The sequence below is a fragment of the Populus nigra genome, chromosome 12 (assembly GCF_951802175.1).
Source record: "Populus nigra chromosome 12, ddPopNigr1.1, whole genome shotgun sequence".
Classification (NCBI taxonomy): domain Eukaryota; kingdom Viridiplantae; phylum Streptophyta; class Magnoliopsida; order Malpighiales; family Salicaceae; genus Populus; species Populus nigra.
Window position 1 is genome coordinate 15,855,119 of NC_084863.1, and position 16,353 is coordinate 15,871,471.

The 16,353-nt window shown below is 35.4% G+C and overlaps 2 protein-coding genes across 2 annotated transcripts; both read right to left on the minus strand.

Annotated features, from left to right (window-relative positions):
* Positions 1-1,698: 1,698 nt before the first annotated feature.
* LOC133670183 (root phototropism protein 2-like) lies at positions 1,699-4,224 on the minus strand. Its single transcript, XM_062090688.1, has 5 exons — positions 4,037-4,224; positions 3,870-3,939; positions 3,361-3,738; positions 2,529-3,254; positions 1,699-2,415 (listed from the first exon to the last, which is right to left on the minus strand). The coding sequence occupies exons 1-5, from the start codon at positions 4,096-4,098 to the stop codon at positions 1,921-1,923; spliced, it is 1,731 nt and encodes a 576-aa protein (XP_061946672.1). The 5' UTR covers positions 4,099-4,224; the 3' UTR covers positions 1,699-1,920.
* An 8,143-nt stretch (positions 4,225-12,367) lies between these two features.
* LOC133669050 (uncharacterized) lies at positions 12,368-16,025 on the minus strand. Its single transcript, XM_062089056.1, has 9 exons — positions 15,982-16,025; positions 15,571-15,695; positions 15,370-15,424; positions 14,412-14,749; positions 13,810-14,066; positions 13,385-13,641; positions 12,866-13,103; positions 12,460-12,783; positions 12,368-12,373 (listed from the first exon to the last, which is right to left on the minus strand). The coding sequence occupies exons 1-9, from the start codon at positions 16,023-16,025 to the stop codon at positions 12,368-12,370; spliced, it is 1,644 nt and encodes a 547-aa protein (XP_061945040.1).
* Between the last annotated feature and the right edge of the window lie 328 nt (positions 16,026-16,353).

A 16,353-nucleotide genomic window follows, 5' to 3' on the forward strand; every position in this document is an offset into this window, starting at 1 on the left:
GGTTGAACATTTGTTTCCGTATATGCCTTCATAAACTCTTGATTTCTTTTTTCTATGGCTATGAGGCTGGTTTTATTAGGAGCAGTTTCTAAATTGAATTTATATTATTTAGAGAAGGCATTTGTCAGATCCTTCCCTTTATTAATCTTGGTACTATGCAGTCTCATATACCAACTCAAGACAGACATTGTGAGACCATCATGAAAGAAATAGATTAGCATTTTGTCATCGTGAATAACTTTAACCATCTTGTTGCAGTATGACCAGAGATGGGTATTTGAGTATTCTAGCCTGTTATACTTAACAAAGTCTGACACTTTAAACTCTTTCAACACCACAATGTTTGGAACAAAATAAACTTCAACTGCTTGTACGGGTCAATAAAATCATTTCTTTCAACTGCTTTTAATCTCTATTCTATAACAAACCATTAGTTATAGTCTATGAGACCAACAAATCTATCAATACAAGGTCCTTCAGTTGTTAAATCTATAATGATTGGGGTTTGAGCTGGCTGGACAGAAGCAATGGGGATAAAATGCTACTCCGTTGTTCAATCTACCCCCAAGTTCTGAGAAGTATGAGGGACATGAGTTAATGGTGTTTCCACGAGAGGTTATATAAATTTTCTCTTTCCACTCTTTGAACTCAGGGCTTGTTCAAGCATATTTATTAGTCTAGCTACTTCACCTTTAATGCTCTCAATTTGTTTTTGATAATAAGCCTGTATCTGAACCCTTTCTTCATTTTTTATCCTTTCTCTTAGGCAAGTATAGTAGACCTTCGGTAGGGGACCTACGTTTCAACCTGTGAATATGCATGCTAAACATATAAACATGTATTCTATATGATGAGCTTGACCTTCAAGGGGTAACACACAGTCATAAATCTTGTATGATGAACAAAAATCTTGATTTTTGCCCAAATTCTTCAATGAAAATTTCCTAAGTGACAGCCATGGTGTCACTGTCATTTTAAGTCCTGAACTTAAGATGCTACATAAAGAGCTTGTCTTGATGCAAAACATGTGTAAGGAGTATATACTCTAAAGACAAATTCTAATTCTTTTATGCGAGACAAGGGGTGAGTTTTCTACTTGGTCTCTAAAAAGATCTCTCGTTGTCCTAGTGATCACCCTCGTGAAGGCAATATAGAGGCTTAATAGGCAATGAGATGGCACGTGTACCAATCATTACTAGTCTAAGCATTCAGCGAAGAGTTGAGATTTATACAAATTTAACCCTTGACTAAAAGTCATAAGCTAAGCTGTTAATCCCCCATTTAATCAGAAGTTTCACAATGTGTGCCCTTACAACAAAAAAGTAATGTATGATAAAGCTCTTAAGCCATTAATAACTGAAAAATAAACAAACATCAATCTTTACACAACATAAATAAACAAAACAAAGCCTAGTTCAATGGTTTCCAGTAGAGTCGTCATCTTGTCATACCCTCGGTTGCGGGAAAGGTGCCGCGACATCGTGCCCTTGTGATCGAGGGTACGACATAAGGTTTAAGGTTTTTTTTGTGTTTTAACTCTATTTTAGTGAATTTTCTATCCCCCTCCCCCGCGGCATAAACTAATTACACATTGCATTTATGCAGGAACCGAAGCAAAACATGCTGGAACAAATCGACATCAATACCTATTTATGCTATCTCAAATCAAACCAAAATGAAAACCTCAATTAACTGCAATTATTTTAAAAAACTTTTCGAACAATTTTTCCCTTCTAAAATATTTTACATCACATATAGATTACATTCACTCACTATTAGAATTTAGAATCCAAATAAAGTAAGAAATCAAAGGGAAACAAAACATCACAACATAATTCAAGTGGATCATCCACCTCAATCTACACAAATTATCACACACATTAAATCAATGGAAGGTAATTAACTAGCAAGTTTTAACTCCTAAGATATGGAGAACCTTCTCCTCCTAGGCTTGGTAATATCCACACCGATGTTATCATTAATATGAAAAGTATCTTTAGATCCATGCTTGAAAGGATTCAACTTCCCTAATGTTTTCGACATGGATGAGAAGAAGGAATGTTTTCGAGATCCAGTAGTCGTCGGAGCAGCTGCAATACCCTTAGTTGAACTCCCTTGATTCTTCTGCATGTCTGAGATGTAAAGCTTCATCTTCATAAGCTCTGACCGCAAGGCCTCATTCTCTCTGACAAGTGAAACATCAGACTGCAATTGACTCCTTGTTGCAACAGCATCAGGCTGGTCATTCACACCACTCCTTAGTTTAAGCTGATCATAGTAAAGTGCATGCAAAACAATCTGTACTGGCAATCTTTTGTTTTGAGAAGCATGGAGTCGAGCTTCATAGGACAGTTTCAATGGGTCCATAACACTGCAAACCTTCTCCCGTTCTATCTCATCAAGATTCGGATGAGCCTGCAATCACCACTCAAAACGATTACTTCTATGTCTATTTTCAAAGGAACAAATAGTGAAAAAAAGAGAGCTTAATTTGACAAGCATAGCTGATAAAATTTCAGTGGTTTTACCTTTAGAAAGATGTCGATGGCACGATATAGATCATCATCGACCTTTCTGGCTCCTTTTGGCACAAGAATAGCAATCCCATTGAATTTAGAAATGGTGAGATCCGGATAGGTTGCAATCTCACCAAGATATGAGTCTACAGTTTTGGCAACTCTATGCATAGCTGCAGAATAAGATCCCTTAAAATCAGCACCACCAAAGACAGCCATGTTCTTCTCCTTCTCCACGAATCCTGATATGATCTTCCTCACGCTATCCAGATCGAAAAGCCTCTCACCATCATAAGTGAAAGACATGACTAGTAGATCATCAACTGTGACATGCTCTAATATCACCGAGATTCGCTTCTCGAGCTCATTCTTGCAAGAATTTGAGGCGTTGACGAAGATAGCAGTACGGAGAAGGCAGCAGAAGAAATTGATAGGGAAGGAAGCTTTCTCTGAGGGCAAGAGAGAGACTATTGATTGCAGAAGCTCGCGTTCACGGGCAAACAGATTGGGATCATCAGAATCGGAGGACTTGGTGCCCTTGCCAGACTGATCTCGAACAAGATCTCGAAGATTTCGTTCTGTGTAAGTTATTAAAGCACTAGCTAAAGTTAGTGCTTTCGAGCCGCGTTTCTTCATTCCAGACAGGATTCTGCCTATGAATTCAATGTCTAAAATCGACAACTCCTCGGTCCACCAATTTGGTGGTGTTCTGCTCGGAAAGTTTGCCTCATTACAAGCCTAATTAGAAGCATGAAATAAACATCAGTCAATTATTATTGTACTGCAATTTAACCCGATAATTTATGTTACACAAGCTGCTAATTTACGTTAATCTAGCTAATACCTTAAGGCTAATGACATCGACACATCTTTGGACAATCTTGAGGTCTTCAGCCAAGGGAAGGAGATCTTCACAGGATTTTAAGACAACGATGGCGCCGGAAAGGCTAGACAGGGCTACTTGAGCAAGGAAATCTTCAGTCCGACCAGCAAGATTGTAATCACAATACACATCAGTCATTTGAAGATACTCAGCAGCACAACGAAGGGCTGCAACGTTGTGAACTGTGATCTCAAAGTTAACACCATAGCAGAATTTAGCTGCTTTTTCGAAGATCTCAGGCCCTCCAGGTATCTCAGACAGATCTATCTTTGTTAGGGCCGGTTCTTTTGATTCCAGTATTAGTTTTCTTATGTAGTTGCTCTTTGCCACTAGCATGAACTGCCACAAAGCAATCAAAGCATATGTTTAAGCACTAGCTACTACTTTATTTCATTCATTAATTATTTTCTCACACCTCTACAAATTAATACAAGATTGGTTTCAGGAAAAAGAGAGTAGCATTTCCATACCTTATGAAGAGAAAAGGTGGCTTCACACACTACAACCACAACATCTGTAGGAATATCTTGAGAAAAGACCCTGAAGAAAAATTAGAAATTAAGAAAGGCTGACAAATTAGCAAGAATGTTTATGTAACCATGTAGAACAATTACAAACAAGAATATATTGTTAGTACCATTGGTCAGTTCTCTCCATGGCAAGAGAGAGCCTGCTGTTGCTTCTGACAGGAGTAGCCATGTCTGCACAGTCTGATCTGAAGAAAGAGATCTTCAGATAAGGGGAGCATCCATGTTGCGTTATATAGGAATATATGTTTGGATGGGTTGCTTTTTCTTAATCTCGCACTTATCTACAGTAATACTTTTATTTTTTTTTCCTTCCTCTAAATATAGTTATGCAGATATTATCTTGAATATATATATATATATTAGTTTAACGTGGATGTTCGGGTCAACTTGTGCGTATCTCGACTAATCTCACAGACCATAAAGTTAACGACCATGTAAGCCTCCAGTGGTCATCATATGAGCAACCACATGGTTCGAATCTGAGATCACAGAGAGAGCAAATCTCTTAGTCCCAAGCTCTTACTACTGGCCACCACCTAGATGGTTTTATCTTGAATACTTTAACCTAACTTGCTATGGACTATATATTCTACCCTAGCTGGCAAATGGGCATTAATATTCCGCGACGACAATTTTGAAAATATCAACAAAATTCTCAATGATTGTTTAAGAAAATAATACAAAAACTATCCCAAATCAGATTTGTATAATTAAATCGTTTTGATTATCAAAATCACAGTACAAAATGACTCGGATTCCATGCAATATACTTTGGATTGATGAGATATAACAACGAAATTCGAAATTCTAGAGAAAAGGAAAGGGGAGGAGGGAGATAGAGTGGGGAATTCAGTTTGATATTATGATAAGAACATGCAGAAAACATACAGGAAGAGGCCCATTTTTAAGATTATGATAGCTAAGCTGTTAAGTCATTACAATACAAATCCAAAATCCATACAGTGAAGAAAGGAAAAAGGCAGACCAAACCAAACCATTATTGGATGGAGGTCTCGGGATAAGTCTCTGCCACTCAAACAAGTGGTCACGACTTCTTCAGCTACCGTTGTCATAAAGTTTTGGCCAGTGAGCCACCACGTCGTATTAGGCATCCCATCCCCTGCTGCTATAGGGCCAACACCAATCCACCCTCTCTAACTTTTGACTGACATTTATGTTTCCCTTGCTTGCTTGGATAATTTAAGGTGGGCTCCCACTGTAATCATATCTCCATCTACTCTCATCCACTATCACATCTACACGTGGCATTTACTGCCACGTCGTCCACTCCCATTGAAGAAACTGGTGTTCATGAATATTTTTTTCTATAATCAAAGGGGTTAGGCCCTGGTAAATAAAAAACAATGCAACCGCACCTGATACATTCCTGTTTATTTGATTTGCTTCTTTAAAATAAAAAAAATTAAACATGCAAAATTTTTCAATATAATTTTTATAGAAAAAATCTTAAGTGTAAATCAAGAAATTTATGCACTCATCTAATTAAATAAATCAAAAACTATTTATATCAATAAGAAAACATTAATAATAACTAAAGACATAACAGGAAAAATCAAGATATAGAAGCAAATCAAGATATTTGATCTCGGAACATGAATCTTCTACTCGATTGTGTTCAATGACTTTATTTATAAAAATAAATTTTTTTATTTAATCAAATGATAAATAGAAATATACACACATGAAACTAATTAAAAAAATCAAAGAATAAAGATATCATGCATAGAAATACAATCTAGAAATATATATTTTTATTTTTAAAAATAACTTTCATCCATATAAAAAATTAAAAAAATATAGATGAATTAGAATAGTCCCTTCAAAAATTCAATACATAAAAAATAATTAAAAAAACTATTGCTATTTAAACTAAGATAAAAATAATAGAGAATGGTTATTTATTTAAATATAAATAAAAAAAATTATTATTAAAAAATCATCAAATTAAAAAAAGGAAAAATTAGAGAAAAGAAAAACAAAAGGAAAGAAAAAGGTTAGGCGTCGTCGGGCCTTCCTAAATAGGCCAGGTCAACGTGCTTCGCCCATTTGAAAAGAGCATGCACGTGAGTCCTTTTTTTAAATGCTAATGAGACAGGTGACATCTTGCTCATCTAATTTTTTTTTAAAGCCAAAAAACACGTCATCTATTTTTCTTAGAATTTACCCACTATGATGACTAGAAAATCAGGGTTAATAGTTTTTTGATGTATAAATTAGTTTTTAACATATTTTTAACCCAAAACAACTAGAAAAGACCTTAAGCACTTTAATCAACTCATCAATGATCTTAGACAACCTAAAAAATGCACAAACAACCTAAAATCAACTTGAAACAAAAATTTTTTTTGAGTTTAGATCTGGTTGTTTAGGTAAGGTTAAGGTGAAAAACATCCAAATGTAACTTTCCTTACTAAATGAAACATGTTGAAACTAAGATTAACTATATTGATAGCCAAAATAAGTGTTTATATCAATTTTCTCTCTTTACCACTAGAATATGATGAGTTTTCTCTCTCTTATCTCTCAAATCAGCAATTGAAAAATAATAAAAATAATATTTGTACCATAATTGAATTGAAAAAAACAAGGGTTCAATTAAATGGTTATAATTTGAAAAGTAAGATGATTAAATTGAATTTTTTACGATAACTTTGAACCCATCACTCATTTTTTGCATTTTTTCCACATTAATATTTTTATTTTATTTTATTCTTGGTCAACAAAATTGAATCAATTATCCTTTAATTCAAACTTAAAAATATGCAATGGTCCAAAAAAAAAACAAGTGTGAGTATCAAAATAAAAAAAAACAAAAAGTTTTAAACAATGAATCCAGTGTGAACAACATGGTGATTTCCCCTACAAAGCTTAGAGTTTTTTTTTAAAAAAATATTATTTTATAAGACTATGATAACGATGATGTTGCATCGATTCTCTATGTTCATGCCCAACTATTGGGACCGTACCATGAATGGATGCAGTTCGTCCTGATCTATATACCAAAAGTACACACACACCTGATCTATCATCAATTTCTTTTTCTGTTTCTGCATGCAAATATGTGTATATAATCCTAAGTAAAATACTAAACAGTTCAATTGATCAGGGTTGTGAATAATTCACCATGATACATGACTCGTACGTGTCCTAACAATTAAATTGTCTGTTTTTGTAGCTATATATTATGTTTTGATAAATAAATAAAAAATCCTCTTAACCTAATCAATTTCTCAATTACCGGCAGATGAGTTCTTTATTGACATTAATCATTAAATGATTGGTATTAATTTATTTTTTTTAACATGGGTTAATCATTAAATCATTGATCATTAAATGATACACAAGCTGGGCTTTTTAACATGGCCCAGAAACTAACACTAATCCTAAGAAAAATAAATGGGCCCTTTTTTGTGAACAAAAGAAATGCTAGACTTCGGAACTCTGCTGCACCGGTTTTGGTTTTGTTGTGGTGAGATTGCACAATTGCTGCTCATGGTTTGAAGACCTCTGTTGGTGTGGCTCTCGGTTATAACAAGGAAGATGAAGCTGCTGCTTTGTTGAAGATCATGCTGCTGGTCCTGTGGTTCTTGGCTACAGGAGTTCACGACTAATACAAAGGAGATGAATAACAGTTGTTGTTCGTTGCTGGAGGAGTACAGTCAGCTGGTGAGGAGCAAGAAATGGTCTTGTTGTTGAACAGATAAAGAGGATGCTGCAGCTTTGAGATCAGTCACTGGTAAAGGTGTTGTTGTTTGTGCTCGTTGGTGAGCAGAAAGAAGATGCTGCCGAAGCTAGATATTGCTGGACTGGGCGCTGTAGAGGAGAGGAAGTGTAGCTGTCCAATGCTGTCAGGCTACTGATCTTGAAGGCTGCTGCTCAGGTGCTGGTGCAGAGAGCTTTGCTGCTGCTGCTGCTGGTTCTTCAAACTACTACGGAGAACAATTGCTTCCAGGGGCTGTTTTGTTTCAGGCTGGAAAAAATAAGGAAAAAGACTGTTGCAGTCTTGGTTGGGAGGCAATATATATGGCAGCGTTCATCTCCCTCTCAGGCTACTTGAGTTAGGGTTTTCTGAGATTTTATTGGAGAAATTAATGCGAAGGTTTTAGGGCTCATGAGTTAATGAAATCTCGACCCATGAGGAATAAATATTTCATAAAAACTAAGAACAAAAAGTTTGTTTTGCTCTGCAACTGACAAAGGAAGGATACAAGACTGTTTTTATAAGTAGAGCACTGCTGGATAGAGTTTTTGAAAGAGAATCTGCATGTATTTTTAGTTCAATAATAGCTGGAATTCTAGATTAGAGTGAAATACAAGTACCAGGTAAGTTGACATGAGATTTGTGTGGTTTGGCGAAGAGGTGAGAGAGCAATTAGGGCTGAAAAGTAGGTATTTGGGCATTATTTTCTTTTATTTTTTAGAAAGAAGACAATGAATAGTAAAATGATAGTTTTTTTTAATTTGGTCCCTGAACCTTTGAAACTTTGCAATGGAGCCTCTAATCAGCCATAATCTTTCAGATTCCTTGCAATTTCACCTTTGAGCTTTTTTAGTTGGACCCTCAAATTTCAGCGTTTTTTTACAAAATAATCATTGGTTTCGAATTTCTTCAAATTTGGTCTTCAATTGAACTTCATATTTTAAATTTCTTTCAATTAAGTTCCTTATTGCACCAAATTAGCTTTCAAAGTTTCAATTGTGTCTCTAATCTTCCAATCTTTGCGAATTGATCTGAATTAGGCCTCCAAACTTGATTTTTCTTCAATTGAATCTTGATTAAATCCACAAAACTTATTAGAAGTTTAATTAAGTCGTTAAACTTAATAATTCTTTCAATTTTTGCCCAATTGACTTTCAAAACTCAATTTTGCTCAATTAAATCCTTAAATAAGTCAATTAAACTTGTTAGAAGTTTAATTAAGTCCTTAAAATTAATGAATTCTTCTAATTTTGGTCAAGTTTGGATTTCAACCTCAATTTTCTTTCCGAAAGTTTTTCTTCAACTTGTTGTGTCAAAATATCCTAATTTGACTATTCTTCTAACTTTTTGACTTGTTGAAGCTCAAAGGCTTATCTCCATTTGTCTTGAAAATATTTTTAGATTTTTAATTTATGATGTTTTTGGATTTTTGAATAAAAAATATATTTTTTATAAAACAATTTCGGGGGATCTAAAATTGAATTATGACAGTAGCCAACACATCAACACGTTTCATTGTAAGAGTAAGAGGTGTGGTACTCACGAGCTTAGAGAATGTCAAACAATCATAGATGTTCCTCTTTATGCTTCTTTTGGATGCTCTTGTTGAAGATTTATGGCATAATGGAGATTCTTCTTGTGTGTGGAAGTGTGGATGACTTTGTCTGGTTATTCTAGCTTTTTTCACCCTGATGTGATTATCCATTACATGTTTGATGCTAAGGAAATCTTTATCAGGGAGTGTGTATAACTTTTTCTATGAGTAATAGTTGTAGACTCTATTGATCAGGGTTTTAGTAGTGATAAGTTCAAGTAGATCCTCCACACTTAGTGTTTTCTCGTTGAATCTCTAGAGATATGTTATCGTGCTTTCATCATCTCGCTGTGTGATAACAAAGAGCTTTGTAGTGCTCTTTTTGGTAGGAATGCTGGTGTTGAAATGAGAGATAAATTTCATGCAGAGATCTTGGAGACCTAGGATGGAGCCAAGCTTAAGGCTATAATACCACACCCTAACATATCCATGAAAAGTTGTAGGGAAAATCTTGCATATAGTGTCATTTTATGTTGTCACTGGCTACATGATGCTTCTGAAATTTTTACGCGCTCCTTAAGGTCTATAAGGTCATCATAATTATTTATGTTGGCTTTAGCAATGACACAATTCTTGATTAGGAAAGTGTGTAATACTTTATGACAAAGTGGATACTCTTCCATTTTGTGAGAATAACATGTAGGAGCTGGGTTGATGTAATCTCGAGCACATCGTGCCTAGGCTTTTAAGATGAGGAGCATGTGAATGAGAAGACTATGACTAGGAAGAGGATTGGTGGGAATAACCATGTTTGTGGCTTAGATTTGTCGAGAAGTGCTGGCTCATATGAAGAATTGGAGTATGGTGCCTACTTGACATGTTATTTTATATATTTTCTTTCTGGATCTGGAGTTGTCCACTTAGTGCTGTTGGTTGACTTTTTTGTTTGTTGTATAGAAGAGAGCAAAGCTATTCCTATATGGCTAGAATAGTGTTGATGAGTACTTGCACTTGTTGAGAGAGTTGTTGAATACCTATGGAAACTGAAGTTCTTAAAGGGATATCAGTTACTCTCCCATTTACTGGAGTCTTGTCACCATGATTTTTTTTTAGAAGTTGAAAGGGAATGAACAAGCTTTTTGTTCAAGTTCCCACAAACGACGTCACTGATAAAGCTTAGAAAAACTTCATTTGGATCTGGGATCACTTCACGAATAATACTGGGATGGAGATGTGGGTGTTACTTGCAAAATAACACTATGATGAATTCGTTAGTACTGTAGTGTTTAAAGGGTAATTTTTTTATCAGAAAAATATAAAAAGAATAATTGCAGGTATATAGTTATGAATAAGAAGATTCATCCTCCTTCTTTATTTTACCTTATTTATATAGCTTACCTTAGGGGAAAAAAAAAAGAGTAGCTCAACATATGTATACTTTATGTTGTAATAGTTGAATGGCGTAGGTGAATCTTAGATGGAAGTGTAGTCTATATAGCATGACGTCCTCCTCGAGATATGGGTAGTCAAGACGAACAATAATAATCTAGAGAAAAAGAGAAAAAAAAGAGGGAGAAAAGAGAAGGAGATGACGAGTTATTCAAATAACCAAGTCTAAAAAGAGTCAAACCGAGCCCACTTTGGACTCAGTTGGGTTCGGTTTGACCTGATCAAGCCAAACCCTATATTAGGCTAGGTTTTAACATGATTAGACCAAGCCCAAAAGGAGTCCAACTAAGCCTCAAGTGAGCTTGGTTGGGTTTGACTTGACCATGATCAGACCGAGCCTAAAAAGAGTCCAACAGAGCCCTCGGGTTTAGCTCAAACCGTGCTATATCTTTTCTTCCTTTTTTTTTGAACTCGTATCATTAATAGCTAATTAAAGAAAGTGTTGATATTAATGTGTTGTAATTATTAAGTTAATTTTCTAGATTTAGTTTAAAGTAACGTGAGTTTAATGCATGTGTTAAGTTAATTGTGTTGTGATATTTATTGTAGTACCAAGTATTAGGTGTGCGTTATGGAGTTTTATCGAGTCTATAAGCTAGAGAAGATGTCGTGTCGAGAAAAGAGGAGAGACAGGCGTGCTGGAAAAGCAATTAAAAATGAAGGAGAGAAACAGTGATTTTGAATTGGAGCTCTTTCTTGTGAGTGTGTGTGATTTTCTTGCCTAAGATTACAGAACTATTTTGCTACATTGTGAGTTTTTTTAGCAGTAGGATTCAACCCAACTACAGCCTAAGTACCGAAAGACATGAGTTAAAATGTGTGCGCGCGGGGCATTGCAGGGATTAGGGTTATAGTGAATAAAAGTCGTACAAGTTTTATAACGAGTTGCATAGTTATTTGGCAGTAGCTGGTGTTTATTGGGTTAAGGTGGATGCTCTATGTATTTTGAAGACACTGGTTTGAATTGACTAGGTAATATCATCAGGCCCTTGACGCTTCGGTTGCTAGGACCTTCCCTGATAATGAATGCATTGCTTGCAGGAGCCATAATACTGATGCTGCTTTGTACTGGTAAGTTTCCTTTTCTTTTGTAATTTTGGTTTTTGGTAAGTTTGGAGCTTTTTCTGATGTGATGTGGTGCATTGAAATGTTACGGTGCAGCTCCAAACAAACTGCTGTGGTGAGAGCATCAGATGATTTCTACTCGCGAGATCCAGTATTATGCACCATTCGTGTAGCAGCTAGTAGTGGCATATAACAATGTTATCTGGGGAGAGTTCATGCAGCCTGATTGGGACATATTCCACTCTCTACATCTAGCTAGCTACAGAGTATCATGCTTCCCAAGGTTGTCAAAATCGCGATTTTGACACGGTACGGAACATGCAAACCAAACTCGGATCGTAAAAACGGATCGTAAAATCGTAAAATCGTAAGGAATTTTAAAATACATTAAAAAAAAATTATGTTTCAAATAAAAATTCATAGCACCTTAAAATATATGCTTCAAATAAAAATCCATACATAGTTCAAGCACCTTAAAATACATGGTTAATACATGCTTCAAATAAAAATCCATACATAATTCAAGCATCTTAAAATACATGGTTCAAATAAAAATCCATACATAATTTAAATAACTATTCATTAGCTAATAATTAACAAACTTAAAACAAATAATCTGCTGGTGTGTCATGTAAACTAAAACCAGCTTCATTGCCTTCATCTTCCTCATTATTCCTCAGACACTCATCAAGAGGATTATTAGTGTCACTACTAGTACCAACACCAATATTATGAGCATTAGTGCTACTACTAGTACCAACACCAATATCATCAATTTGAATCTCCAAATCATCTTCGGTACCATGAATCTCTATTTCAGCATCATTAGGAATTTCTTCTTCATCACTTTCATCTTCATTACCATTTTTTCTTCGTGTTGCATTGTCAATAGCACCAAGCAAATCAATGTTTGAATGTTTTTCTCCCTCGGTTATCCAATCATCATCAGATGAAAGATCATCTTCTACACCAAAATCATCTGCTTGCTTTTTGACTTGATTATTATTCAATTTCAGATTGCACATTACAAATACCAAGTCATTCATTTTTCTCTGGTGCAAACGATTTCTTCGTTTTGTATGAACCTAAATAAATAATTCAATTCAAATTTATAAGATTTTTATCAAATATTTCAACATTTAAAATAATAAAATAAAAAAAACTCACCATTTCAAATGCACTCCAATTACGCTCACATCCAGATGAAGTACAAGTCAAGCTTAGAACTCGGATTGCAAACCTTTGTAATTCTGGACATTCATCTCCATAAGAATCCCACCATTGAGCTGGAGTTTTTTTATCTCTTGCTGTCTTGGCAGCCTCAATGCCAAACAACCCTTTTGCATCCTTGAATGATTCAAGTTGCAAGTCAATTTTGCACCTTTCACTTGCATTCGGCACCATCCTTTCTAAGCATTGATATAATCCAATTTTAATGTTGGCATTAACCTTAAAATTGGGATTATAATGATAATGAGGATTCAAATAATAAGCTGCTGCATGTAAGGGTCTGTGGAGTTGAAGTTCCCATCTTGCATCAACAATATTCCATATAGGTATATAACTATATAAAAAAAACAATAAAAATATCATTACACTAAAGGAATATCTCAATTGAAAGTATCTCTAAAGACATTCATATTAATAGATGACAACATTTAAAATAGAAATTAGCAAGATATATACCTTTTTTTCACGGAACCAAAATTCACTTGTATCTTCTCTTTTGCTTCATCCATTGCTTTATATATAAAACCCATAGCTGGTTTCTCATCAGAATCAACTAATCGAAGAACTTTAATTAGAGGATACGCTGCCTTAATACATATAGTAACATCATGCCAAAACCTGCTGTCCAAAACACAATTTTGAATTCGTTTCCCTTCTTCTATTCTTGCAAACCTACATGAACTCCACTGATTGGAAGTAAACATAGTCATCAACTGCATTTTATGATCATTCAAACATCCCAAAGTCAAATATGCAGTAGCAAACCGTGTGGCAGCAGGCCTAATCAAATCCCTTCCTTTCGTAAAGTGTCTTAGCATGGAAATAAGAATAGTTCTTGAATAAATATATGAGGTGATTCTCCTCCCCTTAGCAATAGTTACTTGATGAATCTCTAACTTCTTCTCAAAATCCTCTAATATCAAGTCAATACAATGGGCAGCACATGGTGTCCAAAACAAACTCTTTCTTTTTTCCATCAATAATTGTCCCGCTGCCTTATAATTTGCAGCATTATCGGTGACTACTTGGACAACATTTTCCTCCCCAATCCTCTCCACAATGGCATCTAACATCTCAAATACCTTATCAGCAGTTTTGGACATATTAGAAGTATCAACCGATGATAAAAAAATTGTCCCTTTAGGACTATTAACCAAAAAATTACAAATACAACGTCTTTTTTTATCTGTCCATCCATCAGACATTATTGAACAACCAGTTTTTTTCCATTCTAGCTTGTAATCCTCAAGCAAATTCATAGTTTGGTCCACTTCTTGCTTCAAATACTTCTCTCTAATATCATGGTATGATGGAGGCTTGAAACCTGGCCCATGCTTTGCAACCAAATCAAGTGCCTTAAGAAACTCAGGGTTTTTTACACAATTAAATGGAATTGCACTAGTGTAAAAAAACCTTGCAATTTGTCGACATGCTTCTTCTCTAATATCTTTTTTTAGCAATTGATTTAGAGTTGTTTGTGTACTTCCACTCCCACTAGCTACTCTCTTTCCTTTGTCCCTGGAGCTAATTTCTTTTATTTCATCATCATCATCATTTACACTATATTGACGGGCCTTTCTTTTCTTTTCAGTTGCTTCTAGATTTTTCACCAAAACATCTAAAATCATCTGCTTAACATTTCCTGGTACTTGTTGACATGGTTCAACATCCTTACGGGTGCAAGCCAAATGCTGTTTAAAACGAAAAATACCTCCACTGATAATTTTTTGACAATACTTGCACTGAACTTTTCTAGAATTCTTATCAATATCTATACCATGTTGCCATCCCACATCAAGCCTATTACCAGAAGAATTTTTCCTAGATGCCATAAGTTCAACAATTCAAGAATCAATTCAAATCAACCCTGTAATCAATCCAAACATTTTATGCATATAAGGTAACCATTACAGCTTCCAAAAAAAAAATAGAAATAAAAGCTAGAAGCAACAAAAACATCAAACATGCATTTTCAACATAAACATCAAACACCCAATACATGATAGCAAATGCATGCTGGGTGCCGGTGCATAGGCACACAGAAGCAACATGCATTTTCAACATAATCACAGGCTTCACAGCCCAATTCACTAGCAACTAACAGTCACGACAGATTACTAACAACTAACAAGGACTAACGAAATTGCACATGGATTACTAACCTGACTCCAACTTGTTCAGATCAAGAAACAGAGACAATTGATTTATGTGAAAAAACAGAGTCACAGACTCACAGAGTCACACACACACACACACACACCGCACAGTTTAATCCAATTGATTTTCAATATCTCAATAATAGACAGTCATAGAAACTTTGAATCAAAATCTCAATCTTTAACATCATTAAACTGTAAAGATTAAAGCACCTAATGGTCCTAAACAACAGCCACGACAGATTACAAACAAGGTAAGAAAAAGACATGGTCAGAAACTCTTACCTCTGTTCTGAGCAGTGAGCACTGAGGAGATCAATATTGCAGTCAAACTTGGAGCCTGCAAATCCAATTAAACAAATATTAGCATTACTGGCTTACTGCATTAGAGTAAGAAACGGGCAGGGGAAAAAAGCACCCCCAGCCGCTGGTAGTTACCAACAGAGAAGAGAGAACCAGAGAAACAAGATGAACAGAGTAACTTACCTGGTGGAGACTGGAGAGACGCCGTTGTTGTTGGGTGGACTCTGGTTCTTACGGTGGCTGGTGAAAAGGACGTCGTCGATGAGGGGCGAGGGCTGTTGTTAATGATGAACTGGAATCGTGGACGGCTGAGAGAAAGAGATAGAGAGTAGAGACTAAGACACTGAGTGACTGAGGAATCCTCAGTTTAGGGACGGCTGGAACTGGAATTTAGGGATTTCAATTTAGGGATTTTTTTTGGTTCTGAATATGAATGATGAACTGAAATGCGAAGAAGACTGAAGAGAAACATTGCAATTGCATTTGCTTTGTTAAATCCAATAGGCGGTCGACACCTGGCAGACACATGGCTTTTTTTTCCTGCGGGCAAAATCGTTAAATCGGTGGTAAAATCGCGATTTTACGCGATTTTACCCGATTTTAACGATTTTACCCGATTTTGACCCGATTTTACCCATTTTCGAGTTTTGCAAGCGATTTAGCACGTAAAGCCTATATTAACTCGTAAAATCGTACGATTTTACGAGTTGAATCGCGATTTTGACAACCTTGATGCTTCCACTAGCTAGGGCTACTCCGACCCAGGATGGAGTTAGGTTAGTTCTTTTTTCTTTCTTGATAATTTTAATAATTATCAGCAAAAACTTTTCATCCATCCATAAAACTGAGTTTCTACTTTCTAATACAAAAACAATATTAAAACTGGATTTGCAAGCCCATATATATTCTCATTATTGCACTTCCAATCCAAGTAGCTCTAGTTTACTTATTGGCTTGTTGAAGCCG